General features: G+C 34.4%; 1 protein-coding gene across 6 annotated transcripts in view; it reads right to left on the bottom strand.

Annotated features, from left to right (window-relative positions):
* KMT2E (lysine methyltransferase 2E (inactive)) overlaps positions 1–24,553 on the bottom strand; it is a 91,059-nt gene that overhangs the window by 46,595 nt on the left and 19,911 nt on the right. For 4 of the 6 annotated variants that reach the window (XM_019958644.2, XM_019958643.2, XM_019958642.2 and 1 more), the window contains 4 exons: positions 21,768–21,952; positions 5,292–5,406; positions 3,720–3,949; positions 778–858 (listed from right to left, as the gene is read on the bottom strand). In XM_019958644.2, coding sequence (XP_019814203.2) covers positions 778–858; positions 3,720–3,949; positions 5,292–5,406; positions 21,768–21,838 — 497 coding nt within the window. In that variant the 5' untranslated portion in view covers positions 21,839–21,952. Of the gene's footprint in view, positions 1–777; positions 859–3,148; positions 3,238–3,719; positions 3,950–5,291; positions 5,407–21,767; positions 21,953–22,717; positions 24,548–24,553 lie in introns of those variants that run through there. The other 2 variants (XM_019958645.2, XM_019958648.2) reach the window with 2 other exon arrangements.

The following is a 24,553-nucleotide window of genomic DNA, read 5'->3' as shown; positions in this document are numbered from 1 at the left end:
GATCTTAATAAAACTTGAGACTTATTTGAGTAAAAAAAAAATAAATAAAAATAAAAAGTGGTTAAATGTAGCAGATTTTGTTGCAAGTATACTAATCGTTTTGTGATTACAGATTTTTGTTAAGAATTCTTTTATCGATACATACTGAAATATATAAACAGAAATATATGTATACTTAAATATATATACGGATACATATGAATGGAATAATACAGTTGAGATTTGCATTAAAATACATGAAGGAGAAAAATTCACAGCAGTGTAAATGAAAAGATTATTGAGAACTTTTGAAGCAGGGTGGTAGAAACATGTGGGTTCCTTATACCAGTACTTTTATATAGGTTTGAAATGTCCATTTAAAAAGATTTTTTAAAAACACAGAAAAAGAAACGGCAAGAAAACACATTATTGCCAATAGGTGGAATAATAGTATAAGCCCTACAAAACTGTGTATTAGAAGGGAAGGCCATTGTAATAACTTTTTAACATAATGTGCAGTCCACTGAAAAAAGATGTCACTTAGAAAATGCACTAGGATTTTATGCATTATTAAAAACCCTAGATAGAAAATAAACCATGACACATTATCAATGGAAAGATTCTTCCTGATTTTAGGGATGTCAGAATGAAAACAAACAAAACCCCAAATCATAAAAATGAAGCCCATATTAACACAGTATCCACTAATTGCTTAATCTAGAATTCATATATAAACTTCTAGTAACTAAAGATTACCTCGGTAAAATTACTGGCAGTTTTACTACATGCACAACTTACCTAGGCTGACAACGTTCACAAAGATATGTATCAGGAATATGCTGCCTGTCAATCCCCATGCAGTCAATATGTTGCCAAACACTTTAAAAAGGAAGGGGGGAAAAAAAGCAGAACATACAAAATATTATTAAAATCATACTTAAATTAAGATTTGACATTCTATTTAACTATCACTTAATAAGTGCCTATTTTGAGTTTAGTAGTATAAAAGGTAATGTGAAGAATTCATAGAAATATGTCCTCGGGAAGATAAAACTTTGAGATGTAAAAGTAAGAGGACAAATATGGGATATCATCTACATGATACAAATTTCTAAAGCAAATATAATATTAAAATGTAAAAGGTACATATTTAATTACAAATCACAAGCTGCAGATATCCACACTATTTGGTATTAATGGGAAAAGCATCCTGGAGAATAATGGGACTTGAAGAGAACCTCACATGGGAAATTATGAAGACAGAAATGTCACATAGCAACATTTTCTCAAGTAGATGGATATAGAGAGCAACAGTCAGAGGCAGTTAATGTATTTGAAGAATGTTCGTTTTGAGAAACAGAGGGGAATAAAATTCAATTAGTAAAGTGTATTTACAGTATATAGAACCTGGAATGTCAAAGTGTGTGTAGCACTCCTCTAACTGGCAACAGGTAACAACCAGAGGTTGTTTTGATGGTATATAGTATTCAAAAAAATTTAAAAAACTGAAAGTATAAAAATCAACTAAAAGGCTTTTCCAACATTCCAGATCTAAGTTAAAGAACCGAAAGAACTAGAATGATGGCAGAGAAGATGAAGTTAAAGAATCCAAGAGTCATTCCATGAAGATCGAGACTAAATTTATTATGAACTCTATTTTTAAGAGTAATACATGGAGCAGCTTGAGGCAAACTTCTCAAGTTTGAGGCTATTTTATGGCCAAAACTTTAATTGGTCTATAGCTGATATATATGCCTGTTCTAAAAATAATCTTATTCCTTATACAGTAATGAGCTACTTTTAATATATATAATTTATACATAAAAGCTACTAAGTTAACTGCTATGATCTTGCTCTTTCTTAACTGAGGATGTTGGGACAAGAATTGGTAGAATGTAAAGATAACTGTCTATATATCAAAGATGATAGGGGAAAAAAGTTTAAAAGAAAAGCAAAGCACTTGATGAGAGTTAGGATAACAAATTATGTTAAATTTGGGGGGTAAGTAATTGTGTCATGGAGACAATAGAAGAAATAAAACTAGGAAATGAATAAATATCAGAGCTCTAGTTGGCAAACTTGAAAGAGAGTATGGGCAGCAGGTACATGAAAATACATAGAGCCAATGTAAAACAAGAATAGAGGAAAAAAGATTAAGCCTGGTAGTATATATTATACTCCAGGTTAAGCAGTAGAAAAGTAGAATAACAAAAAATTCATAACAAATAGACCAGTTGCTAAAAAGCAAATACCCTGAATAATCCAATATATGTGAACTGGTCCTTCAAGAGTTTGTAGATAGGTATAAATCCTAAGAACTATTTCACTATTTTCTAATAGATATATATTATATATAGATCATTGCAATTAATCAAAAGAAAAACACTTTAGATTATGCATTAGAATAAAAATACTGTCAAATGGTATATAATTTATCACATAAGACAAAAATCAGCTATGAGATATTTTATATGATTGGTTAAAATATGAATTGAGAGTTGCTAATTAAAAAATAATGAGGAAAACAAGTTACCAGTGAAGTTATGTTCTTTGATTTTAAATTTACCTCCTGAATTAACTTACTGAGGTGATTGCTCATGGTAATAGTATGTACCATAAGTTTAGTTGTTAATTTGAAAAAGTATCACAATATAGTTTTATTATTAAAATTAACTCAAAGTATTAATATTACAACTTTCCATAAAAATAACATCAAATTTCACATTTCACTTAAGACTAATTTTCCCCATTTTTGGCACCTTTTTGAAATATAACCCTAACTGCATGTTTGTATCAATTACATCTCACTCCTAATCACCTAACTTAACAGATGGGAACAGATTACAAATAATGCAAAGTAATTTATATTTGGCTCAACAAGGCCAAATATTATACTCACATTCAAATATGAATACTATTTCAAATAAAATAATGAAGCTATGCCTTAAGGACCAGATCCAGGATATTCTGAAAACTATCAAACTTTCTTACCCCCTACAGTGCTTAAATACTGCTTAAATACTCTCTGCTTCCCAGCCTATGCAGGGGATGGACTCAGTAACTTTCAGGTTGAAATCCTACTATTCCCTCTCCATCCTCCCCAACTCCCTCCCACCAGAAAAAAAGATAAAGAAAGAAAACAAAACCCCACTTTCTGTCCCAATCACACCTTCTCTAGGGGAGGAGGCCTTTCTTGGTGGTTGAACCAGGGTTGGGGGAGGGGAGACTGTGGTTCTGGTTCAAGGAGACTCCAGAGTGCTGCAAGGTTCAAGTCAAAAGGAGGTGAGAGAGTCAGGTCAAACAAACATCAATCAAATGTATAATTCCCCCAAACTGGAAAATCACAGTTGACTATACAGCACAAATAATTCCAAAGGAAATACACAGGACTCAATTCTCCTCTCATTTGTATCTTGTCTACTTTATGTAGTGTATTACTATTGAATGAGTGAAAAGAGAGGTGTGATTCTGTATACAGTTTAGAACTGACTGCCTATTACTCAATTAACAAGGATTTCCAAAAAAACTCTTAAGATAGTTTTTTTTTTCTTTCTTTCTTTCTTTCCCATAGGGGCACTTTCTAGGAGCAAAACAGATTGCAATGATAGTAGCAGAAGGATCACTTTAAAAATTCATTTATCAGTTCCTTTCAAAGCAACTTTAATTATCTTTTCCAACATTAACAATCACAAACATTAGGAGCATTCAAGAAAACAAGCAAACAGCATGAAATATTTTACCTGCATTTGTCACAACAGATCATGTATCCATCATCATGTGTAAAACCACATATGCACCTGGTTACATCAGTACCATAACTTCCATCCTCAGATGTGCTGATTGTAGTAGCACTGGAAGTTTCATCAAAATTAGGAGTGGTAAAGATGCTTACTTCATTTTTGCTAATAAGAACTGATGGAGGAGGGGAAGCTGGAGGTGTTGGAGGAGGACGAGCACCATAATTATGGTCCTGGATAATTAAACACAAACACAGCACAATGTAATTTCAGTAACAGTATGATCTAAGCAACGTAAATAAAATTCAGTCTTTAACCTATTTGAGAGAGATGAGATTGGCCCATTTCTTCCTTAATATCTTTAAAATAGTGACTTGCTGAAACTAAATTTTAAACCATAATAAATGAAAATATCTACCTACAACCTTGGTCATCTTCACAATACAAGATGTGAGAATAGTGATGGTTAAAAAAAATAAACACAAAACCCTTAGAAAATAGAGGCCAAAGAATAACAAAAACAATTACAAAAGACATATTGTCACTAGACAGTATACAATAGGGATTTTTAAAGTTTGGGTATTTTTTATTCTGGTCCAAGTGGTAAAAATTTCTTTTTTTTTTATATTTTATTTTGTTTTTTAACTTTACAATATTGTATTGTTTTTGCCATATATCAACATGCATCCGCCACAGATATACATGTGTTCCCCATCCTGAACCCTCCTCCCTCCCCGTACCATCCCTCTGGGTCGTCGCAGTGCACCAGCCCCAAGCATCCAGTATTGTGCGTTGAACCTGGACTGGCGACTCGTTTCATATATGATATTATACATGTTTCAATGCCATTCTCCCAAATCATCCCACCAGTCCAAAAGACTGTTCTAAAAATTTCTGATAATGGCAACTCGATAATACCACAAATGTGTTCAGTTCTGCAGCTGTTTCAGTCTATACTCTGCCTCTTACTAGCTATGCAACACTCGATAAGTTAACTTAGATAAGCTTTCATTTTCTCAGCTATGAAATGGGGATGAAAATTATACCTATGAGGTTGTTTTTGAAAATTAGATAATATATGTAAAAATACATATTAGTCAAGCTAATATATATATATATATATATCAAAAAATATATATATATGTCAAGCTCAGCACAGAGCTTGACATATAAGAGCTAAATCAGTGGTAACTATATAATTTATCATATAAATTACTATATAATTTAAAATCAACAGTAGATAGTATAATTCTACCTACAGTCTTTTTATAGAGAAGGTAAAGAATTATAACACTTAACTAGTAAAAGCATAAAAAGCAAAATAATAATACTATAAAAATTTCTAAGGAATTCCTCTTATAGAATTTTAATCCCTTGAATAAATATAATTAGATCAATGACAAATTAAACTACAAATTATATACCTAATTGTTTAGATAGTATAAAAAGTCTGCATTTTAAATATTCAGTTTTAGGCATAACACCACATACATCAACTTTCAACTTTTAGATGTAAAAAATACAGATTTATATACAGATATAAAAAAACCTTCCAAAGAAATGTTTGACACTTACCGCATAGGGCAAACCAATGTAACTGTGTGAATGATGTGAGCTGCTGGTATATAACTGGTGGGGATAACTGTTGGATTTCTCAACTACCACAGGGCTAGCTTCTACGGATTCTGGTCTGGAAGGAAAAACATTGCATCAAAGAGAATTCCACTCAAACACTATATTGGCTATACAAATAAAATGTCTTTAAAATGTCTAAAACATAGACACCCTGCAGATATGACATACCCTATCTAGAGTCCATGTTATAAGAAAAACTTTTAGTTAAGTACAATAAATGTCCCATCTTCAAACTCTGATATAGTTTCCCTATCACTGAAAAAATTACTAGACATTAAAAATCACTTAATGTACTCAGTGGCACTGGGGACACTATGCACAGGGGTGGACAAAAGTGGTAGAAATAATTTAAACAAGACTGAGGACATACTGAATCCACATGCATGGACCCCAATTTGAATGTGAAGTATACATTTCAATGTTCAAAGCTTTATGTGTGTGTTACTATGTCAAGATATAACAAAGTCTTGGAACTATCAGAAAAGCTAAGGAAAGGAAACCTTACAATGAACCAAGACTTGCTTATGAAAAAAAATGCAACCAGTAGCTGTGGTAGTGTCAGATTAGCAGTTCTGGCCTCATAATGACTAACTGATGATGAGCTCACCAACCACTGACAGTAACAACTCACCTACTATGGTTGACTTCTAAGTTCCCTGGTCTAGCATTTTATGTACATCACCTGCCCAGATTCTTCACTTGTATCAATCCTCCTGGAGCCCTCATCTGACAATTCCTATTGATCAATGTGGCAGTGAACCTACTTCTGAGGGCAATTCACACTGAAATTAATTTCTCCCTTGCACAAACACAACATGACTTATTTCCATGCCTTTATTCTTACCAAGCCACTGTTTGAGATGATTTTTTCAAAACCTTTATCAAACCTCTTAATCAAAACCTTTCCTTAGAATTTAATACTATTTGAATTCTTCATGGTTTAAGGCTGCTTAACGCAGTTACAATCTAACTGGTCAAATTTCTGTTGTCAACTACTTCTCTCCTCAACTCATCCCTTAAGCAAATTCTCAGTTTTGCTCTAAGTGACTATTACTTGGGATCCAGTGTGCTACAATCAGGAGAGAGAGAGAGACATAAACTAAGGTCAAGCAGTTCTGAAGGAGATTATAAAAGAAGAGTCTCCAAAATATTCTGAATCTTTAGAAAACCAGTACTCCCCTAATAGCTATGCTGTGATGTTAAAAATTGACTTGTTTAATCTTTTAAAGAGAAATGTGTTTAATTCCGAAATTAATTCACGTTTACTGTACAAACTTTAAAAGAGACATAACAAGAAAGTGAAAGATCATGTCTTCATCCAAACCTGATAGACCCATGTTAAGATGCTTTGTATCCTCCTCTATATTTGTCTATCCATAAACACATCTCACCGTTTTTTAAAAATGAGAATATACAATATGTATTCACAATTTGGTGCTTCCCTGATGGCTTGTGTGTGCGCTCAGTTGCTTCAGTCATGTCCAACTGTTTGTGACCCTGTGGACTGTAGCCTGCCAGGCTCCACTGTCTGTGGAATTCTTCAGGCAAGAAGACTGGAGCAGGTTGCCATGCCCTCCTCTCCAGGGGATCTTCCATACCCAGGGACTGAACCCACATTTCTTAAGTCTCCTACATTAGCAGGCAGGTTCTTTATGGCTAGCATCATCTCGGAAGAATTCACCTGCCAATGTGGTAGACCCGGGTTTTATCATTGGGTGGAGAAGATCCCCTGGAGAAGGAAATGGCAACCCACTCCAGTATTCTTGCCTGGAGAACTCCATGGACAGAGGAGCCTGGCCAACTACAGCCCATGGGGTCCCAAAGAGTCAGACACAACTTAGCGATTAAACAACAACAAATTCACAATTTGCTTTTTCAACCTTCCAATGTTAACACATAGTGCTGTCTTATTTTTTATAACTGCTTATTTCATTATATGAATGTACTATAGTTTATTTAATAAATTCCCTACTGGATGTTTAAATTGTTCCTATTCTTCAGTGTTAAGGCATCATTGCAATTGTATACTGTTCTATATATAATTTTCTGTTTATATAATGGTATTTCTACAACATGGATTCCTTGAGGCAGACATACTGAACAAAAGGATAAAATTCACATAAAATGAATAGATAAACTGCTTTGATTACAATATAGATTCCTTTCAAATTATTTTAAAAATACACAGCAGGAGGACTTCCCTGGTAGTCCACTGGTTAAGAATCCACCTGGCAATACACGGGATACCAGTTTGATATCTGATCACAGAACTAAGATCCTATAGGCTCCAGAGCAACTAAACCTGACTGCCTCAACTACTGAACTCATGTGCTCTGGGCCCATGCATCACAACTAGAGAATCTGTGTGCCACAGTGAAAGAGCCAATGCAGCCAAGTAAATAAATACATATTTTTAAAAATACAGACTGCGACAGCAACCATGTCTGGTCGTGGGAAGGGTGGCAAAGGCCTCGGCAAGGGGGGTGCTAAGCGCCATCGCAATTAAAAAAAAAAAAAAAAAGAAAAAAAATAAAAATACATAGAGGGAAAAAGTAGAGTTTTAGCAATTCCTGATTATTAGAGCAACATGTAAGAATTATGGCCATTATAGAAAGAATCACTTTTAGGGATTTAGAATGTGGCAAGAAATTTGTATTTTGGAGTAGATAATGGGTGTGAATTAAACAAGACTTTCAGCCCAAATACAGATAAACTCAAGCACGTAAACAAGCCACAAATCCTTTGCATAACCTCATGATTCAAATTAAAGCTATACAGTACTATTCACAATTGCTAAGACATGGAAACAACCTATATGTCCATTGACAGATGAAAGGGTAAAGAAGATGTGGCACATATTATACAATGGAATACAACTCAGCCATAAAAAAGAATGAAATAAACTATTCACAATGACATGGATATAACTAGAGATTATCATACTAAGTGAAGTAAGTCAGACATAGAAAGACAAATAATGCATGGGGTCACTTATATGTGGAATTTAAAACATGGCACAAATAAACCTATCTATAAAATAGAAGCAGACTCACAGACATAGACAACAGACTGGTTGTCAGAGGGGGAGGGAAAGAGAGAGGGATAGACTGGAAGTTTGAGGTTAGTAGATGCAAAGTACGACCCAGAGGGATGGTATGGGGAGGGAGGAGGGAGGAGGGTTCAGGATGGGGAGCACATGTATACCTGTGATGGATTCATTTTGATATTTGGCAAAACTAATACAATTACGTAAAGTTTAAAAATAAAATAAAATTAAAAAAATAAAATAAAATGGATAAATAACAACATCCTCCTCTATAGCACTTAGAACTATATCCAATCTCCTGGGATAAACCATAATGGAGAAGAACACAAAAATGAATGCATATGTGTATAACTAAGCCACTTTGCTGTACAGCAGAAATTAGCACAACACTGTAAATCAACTATACTTTAATATTTAAAAAAAAAAATTAAAGCTCTAAGTACTGAAAAGTTGGCAATGCAAGAAGGCAGAAACACTTCATCAAGATCTTCATTTCTATGCTGATACTTACTAAGAGTAATTTTAAAAGGCAACAATGTAAAAAGAAATGGGTTGACACAGTTTAAGAATTTTCCTGAACTGTAAGATAGTATTTAACAGAAAACGAAAACAAAAAATAGGGCACCAGACATTCTTAGAAATGTTCTTTAAAAAGTCCCATGGTGCTAAATATCCTCAAAGCACACAGTAAATCTGAAAACAACTTTGTGACAAATACCAACAGTCAAACATCCTTTAGATCCAGTAACCCCGTTATTGGAAATTTATTTTAATAAGATTAATTTCCACTAATCAATTACTCACAGAATTGAGATGTTCTTTGTAATTCTATTCCTAAAACCAGGTATACAAGTAGAAATTATTTAAATGTCCAACTAGTAGAAAATGATTAAATTTGAGCAAACCTACTATATTTACACAAGGACAATGCACAGCAAGAACTCACAGTAAACAAAAATTACTACATTATGGTTATGGGAGCTTTCTCAAAATCTCCTGGAACATTAACACAAAGCTTTAATAATTTTTTTATACTGCATGGCTAAAGAGATAATATACAACAGGTTTTTGTGTAAATAGTTGTTACAAGTTTTGCCAAGAGAACACACTGATCATAGCAATACCCTCTTCCAACAAAACAAGAGACGATTCTACACATGGACATCACAGGTCGTCAATAATGAAATCAGATTGATTATATTCTTTGCAGCTGAAGATGGAGAAGCTCTACAGAGTCAGCAAAAACAAGACCTGAGCTGACTGTGGCTCAGATCATGAACCCCTTATTGGAAAATTCAAACTTAAATAGAAGAAAGTAGGGAAAACCACTAGGCCATTCAAATATTACCTAAATCAAATCCCTTACAATTATACAGTTGAAGGGACAAATAGATTCAAGGGATTACATCTGACAGAGTGCCTGAAGAACTGTGGACGGAGGTTCGTAACATGGTACAGAAGACAGTGATCAAAACTATCAAGAGAAATAAATGCAAATAGCTTAGAAAAGAAGAGAAGCAAAAGGCAAGCAAGAAAAGGAAAGATAAACCCATTAGAATACAGAGTTCCAAAGAATAGCAAGGAGAGATAAGAAAGCCTTCCTCAGTGACCAATGCAAAGGAACAGAAAAACAAAAGAATGGGAAAGACTAGAGATCTCTTAAAAACTAGTTACCAAGGGAACATTTCATGCAAAGATGGGCACAATAAAGGACAGAAATGGTATGGACTTAACAGTAACAGAAGATAATAAGAAGAGGTGAAAAGAATCGACAGAAGAACTATACAAAAGCAATCTTAACGACCCAGATAACCATGATGGTGTCATTACCCACCTAGAGCCAGACATCATGGAGTGTGAAATCAAGAGGGCTTTAGGAACACGAACAAAGCTAGGAAAGGTGATAGAATTCCAGCTGAGCTTTTTCAAATCCTAAAAGATGATGTTGTGAAAGTGCTGCATTCAATAGGCCAGAAAATTTGGAAAACTCAACAGTGGCCATAGGACTGGAAAAGGTCAGTTTTCATTCCAATCCCAAAGAAGGGCAATCCTCAAACTACCACACAATTGCACTCATTTCACGTGCTAGCAAAGTAATGCTCAAAATTCTCCAAGCTAGGCTTCAACAGTATGTGAACCGAGAACTTCCAGATGTTCAAGCTGGATTTAGAAAAGGCAGAGGAACCAGAAATCAAATTGCCAACATCTGCTGGATCATAGAAAAAGCAAGAGAATTTCAGAAAAACCTCTACTTCTACTTCACTGAGTATGCTTTATAAAGCCTTTGACTGTGGGGAACACAATGAACTGTGGGAAATTCTTAAAGCCATGGGAATACCAGACCACCTCACCTGCCTCCTGAGAAACTTGTATGCAGATCAAGAAGCAACAGTTAGAACCGGACATGGAACAACAGACTGGTTCCAAATTGGGCAAGGAGTACGTCAATGCTGTATAGTGTCACCCTGCTTATTTAACTTATATGCAGAGTATATCATGCGAAATGCCTGTTTGGATGACTCACAAGCTGGAATGAAGATTGTTGGAAGAAACATTAATAACCTCAGATATGTAGATGACACCACCCTTATATCAGAAAGCAAAGAGGAACTAAAGAGCCTCTTGATGAAGGTCAAAGAAGAGAGTGAAAAGGTTGGCTTAAAACTGAACATTCAAAAAACAAAGATCATGGCATCCGGTCCCATCACTTCTGGCAAACAGATGGGAAAACAATGGAAACAGTGACAGGCTTTATTTTCTTGGGCTCCAAAATCACTGCAGATGGTCACTGCAGCCTTGAAATTAAAATATGCTTGCTCCTTGGAAGAAAACCTATGATATAAAAAGTTGTTTAATGCTAACGTCTTTGCCAACAAAGGTCCGTATAATCAAAGCTATGGTTTTTCTAGTAGTTCTGTATGGACGTGAGAGTTGGACCATAAGGAAGGCTGAGTGCTGAAGAATTTATGCTTTTGAACTGCGGTGTTGGAGAAGGCTCTTGAGTCCCTTGGACTGTAAGGAGATCAAACCAGTCAATTATAAAGGAAATCAATCCTGAATATTCATTGGAAGGCCTGATGCTGAAGCTCCAATACTTTGGCCACCTGATATGAAGACCCAACTCATTAAAAAATTGATGCTGGGAAAGATTGAAGGCAGAAAGAGACGAGGACAAGATGGTTGGATGGCATCACTGACTCAATGGACAGGAGTCTGAGTAAACTCTGGGAGATGGTGAAGGACAGGGGAGCCTGGCATGCTACAGTCCGTGGTGTCACAAAGAGTCAGACGTGACTGAGTGACTAAACAGCAACAATAATTTCTAGTTGTTACATGATATCCTGAACTTCTTTGAGTCGACTTTTCCACTTAAGACTGTTCAGAATTCTGAAATAAACTTTTTATTTGACTATTTAGCCACACACAGCTTGAGTCATCCCCAAGGGCTTGTTTTTGATTTATAGCACATTACTAAAGAGCTTCCAAAAAGACACCTTTACATAGACTCTAGAGTTGAGAAAATAAAATTGTATTTTAAACTCCTACTCTTAACTGTGAGATTTGCGAACTTAATATTCATTGGTTTAAGATAATATGATTTAAATTTCCTAGTTAAAATCTATCACTTAAAAAAATACCATCACTTGTTAAAATTTTTATACTGGAGAACTTTATATCCCTCCTACTCCTATATTTTGTCTCAATGTATTCTATCATGGTCAGTACTCAGTCACTCAAATAATACAGCAAATTTCAATCTCTGTCTTGTTGCTGTTTTAATTCTGCTAGTTTCCAGCTGCCTGAATTAGGCACTAACCAGAACTGTTAAACAACAAAGAATCTGCCTGCAATGTGGAAGACCTGGGTTCCATTCCTGGGTCAGGAACATCCCCTGGAGAAGGGCATGGCAACCCACTCCAGTATTCTTGCCTGGAGAATCCCATGGACAGAGGAGCCTGGTGGGCTACAGTTCATGGGGTTGCAAAGAGTTGGACACGACTGAGTGACTAACACTTTCACTTGAAGTAGGCACTAACTGGAACTGTTACTTTAAAGAACTATACCATTCAACTTATTGAAATCACATTATTATTTTTTACATATAGGGGCATTCTGTTCAACTCTATAGTCCCTTATATCTGTCTACCATGAAGAGGCTATAAAAATTTTGTAGCCTTAGTTCTACCTCTCCTAAACAAATGAAATAGAATTAACTAAGATAACGAGCATTCAACAATCATTTGTATGTAGTAAGTTTCAGGGTTCACAAAGAGACCTTCAAGCCTTATGATTCATGTCTTACTACTGTTTCCAAACTTTTTCATCCTCTCAGACAGACACCTTGTTCTCAAATCTCTTACCTTCTCCAGGTCCAGTCGCCTGGTAACCTTTACTATTTATCTCTATTTGCCCATTCTAGAAAACTTACATCAGTTCAGTTGCTCAGTCATGTCCAACTCTTGGTAGCATACGTAACTTTTCGCAACGTAAGACAATGTACACAAATGGAATCATAAAATGTTTGTCATTTTATGTCTGTTTTATTTTACTTAGCATAGCATTTTCCGGTTTCGTTCATTTTACACCATGTTTCAGAATTCTATTCTTTTTTATGGCTAATATTCCATTGTATAGATGGGCCACATTTTTGATTTGTCCATTCATCTGTTGATGGACACTTGAGATGTTAGACCTTTTGTCTAACATAGACATTTTGTCTATTGCGAGTAATGCTGTTATGGATATTGGTATACAAATATCTGTTTTGAGCCTTTGATTTCAATTTTTTTCTGGGCCATAAGGTAATTCTGTTTAACATTTTGAGAAAGTACCAAACTGTTTCCCATTTTTTTTAATGCCTTAATCTCCTTTTTAAATTTTTCTTTTCCCTATCTCCTAAATGTTTGTTTTCTAGGTGTCTGTACTTTATACCTTGGAGGTTTCATCCACTACTATAGTTTTCACCATTTCCTATGTGTTCATGACTTCCAAATCATCCTTAATCTATTTCATTAGCTCCACCCAAATAGCTCTCCATATTACTAGACCTCTTAATTTAGATGTCTCATGACTATAAAGTAGATGTTTGTTGTAGAAAGCCCTTTTTTACATCCCAGATTTTGGAATTTAAAATTAAACCAGGGACTTCCCTGATGGTCCAGTGGCTAAGACTGGGCGCTTCCAATGCAGGGGGCGTGGGTTCAATCCCTTCTTGGGGAACTAAGATCCCATATGCCGTGCAGTGCAGCCAAAAAAAAAAGAATTAAATTTAGAGCTGGAGCCAACCAACTTTTTCTGTGAAGAACCAGAGAGTAAATATATTCAGGACCTCAAACAATATGGTTTCTGTTGCAACTTCTCAGCTCTATTGTACCTGGAAAGCCAGAAACTATAATTAAACAAGTGGGCATGACTGAGTCTCAGTAAAATCTTATTCACAAGAATCAGGCAGCAGGCTGGGTTTGGCTCAGTAATCCTAGTTTGCTGACTGCTTGTTTAGAGAAAGCAAATTTGGGGGAGGAACTGATTGTAATAGAGTACCATTTTTCTCTGATTTCAATGGCTTTAGCAAGTGCTACTAGTGTAACAGTATAACTTTCTTTGAAAATGTAACATCAACTCAACAGGAATTTCTTATTACTTTATTAATAAATAATTATTGAGGGTTTATTACATACCAGCTACTGTTTTAGGTACTGGGAACACAATTCCATATCTAAAATCTACTATTTACATTTAAATTGTTTTTCTTTTATAAAAATGGAAAAATGCCACTTGTCTGGACCTTATCCCTTCTCACATTTTCAAGATCTGTACACTTTACTCTTGCTGGCAACTATTCCTTGTGTCTTACATCTTTAGTCTACCTCTATATTAGATCACTGCTGTCTTATTATTCCATTAAAAAAAAAAAACTCCTGCCCCCTTTCATTTGTCATTTCTCTGTTCCTCTTTTTAGAAAACTCCTTAAAAGAGTTGTTTGTGCTCAACATCAGGCTGCACAACACCACAATAACTATCCATATTGTCAAACTAATTGGTAATTGTAGTTTATATAGACTTTTCAGCATGTGATGTAAATGTTCCCTTCCTAAAAAGACTTAACTTTGCTAGCTTTCTAGATCGGAGAAGGCATTGGCACCCCACTCCAGTACTCTTGCCTGGAAAATCCCATGGACGGAGGAGCCTGGTGGGCTGCAGTCCATGGGGTCGCAAAGAGTCGGACACGACTGAGTGACTTCATTTTCACTTTTCACTTTCATGCATTGGAGAAGGAAATGGCAACCCACTCCAGTATTCTTGCCTGGAGAATCCCAGGGACGGGGGAGCCTGGTGGGCTGCCATCTATGGGGTCGCACAGAGTAGGACACGACTGAAGCGACTTAGCAGCAGCAGCAGCAGCTTTCTAGATACCACACTTAACTGGCCAGTCTATCTCATTTTTGCTTGATTTTCTTTTCTGCCCATGTTTTCTCTTTTTCCCTGGCTCATCTTTTTCTTTAAACAACTCTCCATCCAGTTACTTAATCCAAAACCATAAAGTATCATTCTTGATTATTCATTTGCCCTCACCCACCACATCTAATTCTTTGATCAATTCTGGCTCTTCTTCCAATATACATTTACAATCAGTACACTTCTCTCCCTAGTCCAAGTCTTTGTCATCTCTTGCCTGGACATTGCAGTAACACTATGAATGTACTGAATGCTACTGAATTGTACACTTAAAACTAGTTAAAACGGTAAACTTTATGTTATGTATATTTTACTACAATTTTTTAAAAGAAAGAAAGAAAACGACAAAAGGCTAGTTTCACTAAAGCCAAAGGTACAGAGAATCAAGAGTAATAAATCCTCTTGAGACAACAAACAATATGAGGCCTGAAAACTATGCATTAGCTTCAACATGCCAGTAGTATGGTCAAAGTAAAAGTCAACTTGTATGGAGCAGCTGGAAGAAGAGTGAAGGACACAAGCGTTCAAGGATCTGAATAGACTGACAATTCAGACAGTGCCCAAGGAACCAAAAGAATGACAGGTGGAGATAATACTGATACAGGGTCAAGATTTAATCTGAAATAGCCACTCTCAGAACCTACCTCTGACCCTGTGAGGTGATACTGGGTGTTAGAAAAGGTAAAATGCTGTTGCTAAGACTCGTTTAGTGGAGCAGGTAGAGCAAAGATGTAGTGGGGATACTTTGCAAATGGCTCCAAGGGAGTGGTAGAATATGGATTTCTTTCCCTCAGATTGGAAGTAGTTTTGTTCTGGCCTAGAATTAGTGGTAATAGATCTGCTTCTGCTGAGTCTACACAGGTGTAATGTGGAGGGCAATTCTTGGATTCCCAGACAATGCTACCATGAAGCAAGGGGTGGAGTAGCAGTCGCTGAGTTTTGCTTGTTGTGACACTGAGTATAGTAGGACAGAACTATTCAGGGAAACAGTACCTGCTGCTCCAAAGTGATATTCAGGAACTGTTCTAGAAGGTATTTTAAAAATCACATTGTTCAACCTCCAGTATTACACACCAGGAGTTGACTGATTTAAGTACCACAAACTGATTATCATTAAGTCACTGTATAGTCATGAGATATGAAACATAAGCTCTCTGGATCTCAGATTCCACATTTACAAAATCAAGTCTTAATTCTAAGTCACATGGCATTATAATAACAAAGTAAATACTAAAGCCTAGATCTCTTAGGTTGGTCTAGTACTATTTCTATCAAACTGCATTATCCCCACTTCCTGTGAGATTTATCAGAGTGCTATTTTTTCTATGGATTAATGACCTAATGATGTAAACAGCTTTACCTCATTTCTGTATTACAAAATGGTTCCATGTATTATTTTATTAGAGTTACACAAAGCCTGATTTCTGGTAATTCTGAATCTATACCACTTTAACTGTCATTACTTCATAAACTTTACAAATACGGAGAACACATTTGGGCATTAAAATTTAAATTATTTATGTAACATTTCCATTCTTAAAAATGAAAAAAGGTTATTTTCAAATGTGTTACAGTCCTATATTATTGTTGAAAAACTCAGAAAGCAGAACAACTACCATTTTTTTTGCAGTAATCTACCTGATGTTGCCACATTTTCCTGGAACCACTTTACAAATTTAAAATTGTATTTGTTTATACCAAAATATCCTTATTCTTTAAAAAGCCATCATAAATTATCATTCATTATATATTTTAGTGTAGACATTTAAGCAGTCAGGTGAATTGAAGATCTAAACAGAGAGAAACACTAATCATAAAATGAAGAGAGGAATTGAGAGAAAAAGAATAGGCTAGAATGATTGATTAAATAAGCTCTGATTCCTCCTGAAACTGGACTTTTATGATTTCCTTCTTCCTCATCAAAATTTTAATTTCTTCCCTATATAAACCTTCAAAATACAGTTGTATTTTAAGGAGAAGTTTATATGAGTATTTTAAGTGAAACCTCTAGTTTTTCTTTCAATGTTAAAACATTCGGTAACGTCTAGACACTTGGGTATCAGTAACTGCACATGGATAGAACGGCTCCCTGTTACAGTAATGAATATAAAAGATATCCTCATGGATATCCTCATGGATAGTTCTCACTATGCTCCTTCAGATTTGTGATCAAAACATTTCTATCATTCTTGTTATACCTAACACTTTTTAAAGATATATTAAAATTAAACACATTACAATGGCATAAAAGAAAAATTTTTAAATGGAGAGATTTGGTGTGACAACTGTCCGCAGTTTACCACATGTGGCATTTTACTTCATTTAACTCATCAATTAACAAAACTTAGCTCTTTTGATCGATGTGGCAAATGGATCTGGAGCCAAGCAGCCCTGGAATTAACTCTTTATTTTTTATTAACTAACTATGTGGCCTTAGGGAAGTCTCTTAATCTCCTTGAGCTGCATTTCTTTTGTAAAATGGGAATAATAGCTGCTTACACACTATGTTACAGACAAGAAAAAAAACTAGAGAAAAACTTCATTATTAAGTATAAAGCAAATGAGAAATTTCAACAGTTCTAAACAATGCTAAGAACAGTATTTCAAAACATTCTTTTGAGTATTAAAACAAATCACATTTAAATGAAAGCACTTCTAAATTAGGATAAGTAAATTAACACTTTTAAGGGCAGCAGAAAGTATTAGTTTCTTGACAAATAAAAAGCGTAAAGAAATCATGAACAGAAACATTAAATACTAGTGGAACACAAGTAAAAAGCTACTGAAAACATTTCATTATACATTAAACATTTTAGTATCTTTAATTACATAAATTCAGACTACAAGCAGCCAAATATTTCAACAAACTAATAATGAATTCTGTCAGCAGATGGCTCTAGTGACACTGAGATAACCTAATATTAAATACTATAAACAAAATACAGACAGTAAAAATGTACTGAATCTCAGAAATCTGGAGTCAAAAAGAGCCACATTAATACTTCAAGCCCTCTTTTTCAAATGAAGATATCAAAGTCTACAATAATTGTCTTAAGGGCTCACTGGTATATTACTGGCAGAACAAAACTGAAAACCCAGATATCTCCCTTTAGTACTCTTAGTCAACAGAAAGGCATTTACTGTATTCCCAGTTATAGCACTAAAAGCCCTCTTCCAAAGTAATTTACCTGTAACTCAGATACGTCACATTTACTAATTTGTCTACCACATCCAAAAATACACATATTTATCCAAAACCTCATTAGAAAGATTTCTAAAGTAATATTTGGTAGTAAAAATAATGTTAAAAGGAATAGAACGTTAGTAATTATGTTCCCAGTCTCTGAGAAGAAAAGTAATTTGGTTTTCCTTTTTTAAAAAGACTAGGGAAAAAAAAAAAAAGACTAGGAAAGAATCAGTTTAACACTTCCTATTTAATACCTCTTCCCACTTCTCAGCTCTAGAAGGGTTTCTCACCTTTGCTTCTTTAACCAATTTAGTAATTCAGATAGAATGCCTGACATAAGAGACAGAAGAAGCAGTACAAGAAGTCAATTTATATCAATTAGGATAAAAACATACAATTCTAATAAATGCTGAACTCTGGCTCAACTTTCCTATTTATCTACTGGTAACTGAGTCTAGGTTTTCTTTCATATTCCTTATCTTCAAGCAGAGACCTGAAAATATCTTTGTTATATGCAGTCATTGATTATAATAAATTTACTACCCCTAAGTAAAGCTACTATTTACACAAACCATATATCAAAATAAATTACTTAAGTTATGTAAGTCATTTTTTGTAATAGTACTAGGAAAGAAGCTGTAATAGAAAAGGCCTAAAATTAACACATCAATAAGTTCTGCTTCTGCCATTTAACTGCTCTGTGACTCGTTTCCTCATCTAAAATTTGAAAATAATATCTATCTCATAGTTATATCTTTATCTTTCTTATTCAAAAAGAAATAGATTGTTATGATCTCATAATTTTCATAACTAGCAGAGGCTTCACTGTTCTTTTCTCTTCTGAGATCCTACAGATTGTAATTTAGCCTAGAATTTCTCTATCCAATACAATGGCCTCTAGACACATATGCTATAGAACACTTGAAATACGGCTAGTTTGACCTGAGAGGTTCTGGAAGTATAAAACCAACTTGTGGCAAGGTAATGGGAACAGAAAAAAACAAAATACAAGATCCCTAACTCTGCAGGAAAAGCAAGACAAACCCAAGATGTTTAAAAACTTAGTAATGAGAGGAAAACAAATATGTAACAAAGACTAATGAGTTTTATTTCAGAGACGAGATAATCCAAGAAGAAACGTTACTGAATATGGGAATACTGGACTAGAGTTTAGCAAGTCCGTTATTATAGATCCTGAACCAGACCTTCAATTTCCTACTATAAAATGCGACAGATAGCACGTATTCTATCTAGATGAACTGTAAGTGATTAAATAAATTCCCCTTTATAGTCTTAGAAATGAGTATAAATTTGGTTCAGTAAACTAATTCACTCAATAAACAATCAAGTATCTCCTAAACTTTATAGTAGTATAATTTATTAGTGATATATTTTAGCAGTATTTTTAAAAAATATAACTAATAGGGACTTCTCTGGTGTGTCCGTTGGCTAAGACTCCACACTCTCGATGCAGAGGTTCTGGGTTCAACACTGGTCAGGGAACTAGATCCCACATGCCACAACTAAAAGATGCCACAGACGTGGCTACTGAAGACCCTGTGTGCTGCAGCGAAAATCAAAGATCCCACATGCCACTATTAAGAGCCAATGCAGCCAAATAAACATTTACATATATATGAAACTAATATATAATTAATAACATCATATAGCTACATGAGTATAACAAAATTCAATACTTTAAAAAAAAATACTGTGGAATAATTATGTAGCTGCACAGTACGTTAACAAAGAAACATATGGGGGAGTCCCATGTGCCCTTTCCCCAGCATCTTGCATCAATACAAGTACAGTATCTTCTGATTACATATTTGAAATAAAAAGGAAATGTTAATTATATAAAAATTTCTTATGAAAATAGCTCTAAAAGCTTTATATATAGTTTTTAAGTTTGAAAATTTAGCCACAAAAATTCTGATAGTTGTCTCACAGTAGAAATTGGTACCAGCTATACTTTTTGTGTCCACTGAGTAAGGGATACCATACCCAAGGGACACATACTTGTATGTGGAATAGAAAAAAATAATTTCCTAAAACAGAAATGTTCTTTTAAAAAAAACAGTCATTCTGTAATTACCTACAAGTCGATCTTTTCTAATAATAAAAATGTCCATATTTGTACCAGGAAAGATTTGGCTCAACAATATAAATCGTAATTATTCTATAAACACTCTTATAGATGCATTTAATAAAGAACACAGGCAGAAAGCTCTCCCCTAAACTGCTGTCAATATATTATTTTCTTTTTTAACTGTATAATTAATATGTGGCTTTTATTCTGTTTGTGCATTGCCTTACAGCATACATACTAAACATGCAAACAAGACAAAGGAGCATCTCACACTGTATGCTAGACTAATTCCTATTTCATACATAAATAATATTTCATAAATTACATTTTGTAGTAAGTGCTTATGAGGCTAATTTTAAAAAAACTGTCAAGGTGAATTTTTTAGGAAGTAAAAAATCTTTATTACCAATAAATGCCTATAACTATTATCAGATATAGATTTGCGTCTATCAGATGCACTAAGAAAAACTGGTACTTTAGTCTGGGACCCACTTGCCTGTCAAGCCCACTTCCAGGTTCTTTTTTCTTCGTTAGGAGTGTCCCTATCTGGGCAGAAGGAATGTCAATCAACAGTCACAAGGGTACCCTTGTTTGGGAATCCCTTATTTTACAACAAAAATAACTTAAACATAGTGCAAAAAAAAAGAGGCGTTTAAAAACTGTAATAATCATACAGTTAAATGCACTATGTAGCATATTATAGGAATATTAGAGAGCACTCCTGAGTCTTTCCTAATGGCAGAAGCAGGAGAGGTGAAAACATTTCTAGACCATTTGAAATGCCAGCAAACAGAGTATCAACTGTTTTTTGTCCTTTCTACACACCAGTTTTAGAAGCCCTAAAAGAAAGAAATTTCTTTTTCAAAAAAGTTAAATTCAGCTTTCTGGGCAATGAGTGTCCCATTTAGCACAATTCAACTATATACTGAATCAGAGAGCAAACATACATCTTTCTGTTCTTTAGGTATTCCAACACTGTTACATGAACCTTTTGCAATTTTCGAAAAACAATCAATTTTCATACCAATAATTCAGTGTTAACGTAGTGATCTTTCAAAATCAAAATAAAAGAAAATCTATCCAACACAACTGTCAAGACCAAATAGTCTTAAAGGCAAGGTAAAAACCTTTCGCTAAATCCCTCAGAAATGGCTCCCACAAAAGCAAAAGGTGCCAAAATATTCATCTAGAAGGAAATACTCCCCTTCTCTTATTTAAAACTGGCTGGAATTTTATTTTTCAACTCAACTTAAAAAAAAAAAAGGGCAACTGTGTTTAAATGGACATTACAGTTTAAAAAGATTAAAATTGAAAACCAAATTAATTTTCCAATATAAACAAGACAGATTCACAATTTTAAAAAACAACAACCTATTATCTTAATACTTGCTGTCAATAATCAGCAAATGGAAGAGACAAAAAAGAATCAGAAAAAGAGAATTTTGGCTCAAAAGCTCCTTACAAAAGTAATTTTAGTTACAGGAATTTTTGCCTTTAAACTTCTGACATTTACTTTAGCCAAGAGTCTAAAATGATAAAAATATAAATGCAAATCAAGAACTGCTTGGTTGTGCTAAAATAATTATATGAAGTATTTTGCTCTTCCCTATCCAAAGTACCTATGATTTAAATACTTACTCTGAGCCTGCAGCCATCTCCAAGTATGACGTTTCTGCTGTATCAACCCCCAATGGGATCACTATGCTCATGACGTTCGCCTCTGGTAAATTCGATTACTATGGAGTCCTATGCATTGGTATCCAAAACACTGGGGCATGCCAGCCACAGTGCTCATTGCAAACATCTAAGTGCATCCACAAACCCTGTTTAAAAGAAAAGGAAACCAGAAGATAAGAATCATCTTCATATTCCCAGAAATACTCAACCTATAATAAAGAAAAGTAAAATACATAAAGAAAGCATTCTTTATTAAAATATCAGTATCAGTGCAATTTGCTCAGGGAGTCTCTATTTTGTTCATCTTTCTGGAATTCAGTAATGAGATTATGCTTAAAAGAAGTTTCTGAATCATAATCTTCCTCAGGGAATGAATTTATTTAGGGTGCCATAAGTGGGATTACTAAGGCATATTGCTTAGTAAGGAACCAATAAATATTATTCATTTTGAAAGATGAAACAGAATTTCTTAAAGCACTTTCCAAAAATAAGTCTTCCTGGTTCAGTGAATGATCTAACAATAAACTAACAAACATTGAGTACTTACTGTGAACTAAGCACCACACTAAGCTTTTACATAGATAATCTATTTAATCCTCACAACTCAAGTAGGGATCTCCATTTTATCACCAAAGAATTCAAAAGTAACCATGGGTAAATAACATAACCAAAGGTGCTCAGTTTAAGGGATAAAACCATAATTTGAAATAATTCTACTCTACTGTTTCTATATTTTTTTTAAAAAGCTATTTGTAATAAAATTGTTTTACAGTGGTTGTCACTTTCTATTCTACATAAATACATGTATACTAAGGGAGTTTCTCTTATTTCTCCAGTTTTCTTCCATGAGTTAATGATCCCTAATACAATTAAAAAACTAACATACTTGAATTATGTTTAAAGAAATTTACCATAGTAAAGAAAATATATTCAGCTTCAATATCAATTTTTCCAATTTAAATTCATTGTTTGTGCGTGCGTGCTCAGTTGTGTCTGACTCTCTGCGACCCCATGAACTGTAGCCCACCAGGTTCTTCTGTCCATGAGATTTTCCCAGCAAGAATACTGGAGTGGGTTGCCATTCCCTCCTCCAGGGGATCTTCCCAACCCGGGGATCAAACCCGCGTCTTCTGCATTGGTAGATGGATTCTTTACCACTGAGCCACCTGGGAAGCCCAAAACACCTGCTGTATGTTCTGTGTGTGAAATATCTACTTAAAATATTTCAGCAGTGATACAGTACAACTTGGAACAAAGCAGATAATCAGATAAACAAGAAAAACAGTCAAAACTGTCCCTCTCATGTTATACCTGAAATACTGAAGACAAGTATTTCTTCAAATAGCAATTCTTTATTTATCCTTAATTTTTACAAGTAAGCTTGAGAATATCTACTCAGGTTAATTCCTGTTTCACGATGATACAGATTGTGAGCTCATATTTTATGGGGGAAAAAAACACCAAAATAGGGAAATAATGAGGTGGTTTGAATTCTCCAAAAAAAATAGTGGTTTGAATTCTCCAAGAAAACTAGCCTTTACTTTTAAACTGTATATAACTGGGGAAGAGATACTAGATTATAAATTATAATAAAAATATACAATAATAGGCAATTGCATTTGAAAGTTAAAAATATAAACACTGGAACCTATCTCTAACACTCTAACAGTAGACGTGTGAGCTAGACAAGTTATTTAACCACTCTAAGCTTCAGGTTCTCTGTTTATAAAATGGGGATACATCCTCATACAGTTTCTGTGGAAAAAAATGAAAAAATGACTGTAAAGCATTTCATACACGGCACTATGCATATTTAGCAATCATTAAGTGGTAGTCACATTAGAGTCGCTCTTATTTCATAATCAAAAAACTATGTGGATTAAAAAAAAACTCTCTAGCTCTCATTTGAAGAGAATCTTCTAATAGTTTTTTTAAAAATAAAGTACGTAATTATAGCTCACTGTTTGCTATGATTTTACAGTTTTCAACAAATTGAAATTATCCTCTAAAAACAACTGCCCTATCTACTTTTCTGCACCTGGGACTGTTGTGGAGTTACTTCATAAAAAGCTGTATTTATTAACCTGCACAAAGGTATAAAATTATAAAATTTCTAAATGATAAAATGCAAGTAATATATAAATCAAATGTTATATTATTCTGTATTTCTTTAAAATGCTGAAGACCTGGACCTAAGAACAATTACAACTAAAAAAATTACTCCCTGATGGTAGCATCTAGTTGGTAGAAGCTTTCTTCAGCTCAGCTTATCTTTCGACTCATAGGAAACCTTATTTTTTAGGTGTATGTTGCTAAATATATAGTTGTATGCTTTTTTTTTCTTTTTTAAACCAGAGGCAGAAACTGGAAAACAGAAGTCAAATAATTATGTATTATTTTAGATAACTGAGTAGTATTTCCAATCTAAAACAATCTATTTGAGCATGTATTTAATAACAGTACAGCCCATTTTTACATAAATACAATCTTCAATATTTAACACTATACTTGAGCTGTTTTTAAATAGCAGTGAAGAGCATGCCACAAAAACCTATTTCAGACAATAGCTTTTATTTGTCTCATTACTGTCTCTCTCTCAAATCCTGCACAGTGCACGGAATGAAACAGGTACTCTACAAAGAACAGGTAAATGAATTAGAGCACCCGGGATGAAAATGCAGCTCTGGCCTCATTAATCAAATGAGTTGTCAACCTATGCAAGTGCTATAAGAACAACCACATGACAC

This window comes from Bos indicus, chromosome 4 (assembly GCF_029378745.1).
Source record: "Bos indicus isolate NIAB-ARS_2022 breed Sahiwal x Tharparkar chromosome 4, NIAB-ARS_B.indTharparkar_mat_pri_1.0, whole genome shotgun sequence".
Classification (NCBI taxonomy): domain Eukaryota; kingdom Metazoa; phylum Chordata; class Mammalia; order Artiodactyla; family Bovidae; genus Bos; species Bos indicus.
The sequence above is the reverse complement of the archived record's forward strand: the minus strand, read 5'-3'. Positions and strand labels throughout refer to the sequence as shown.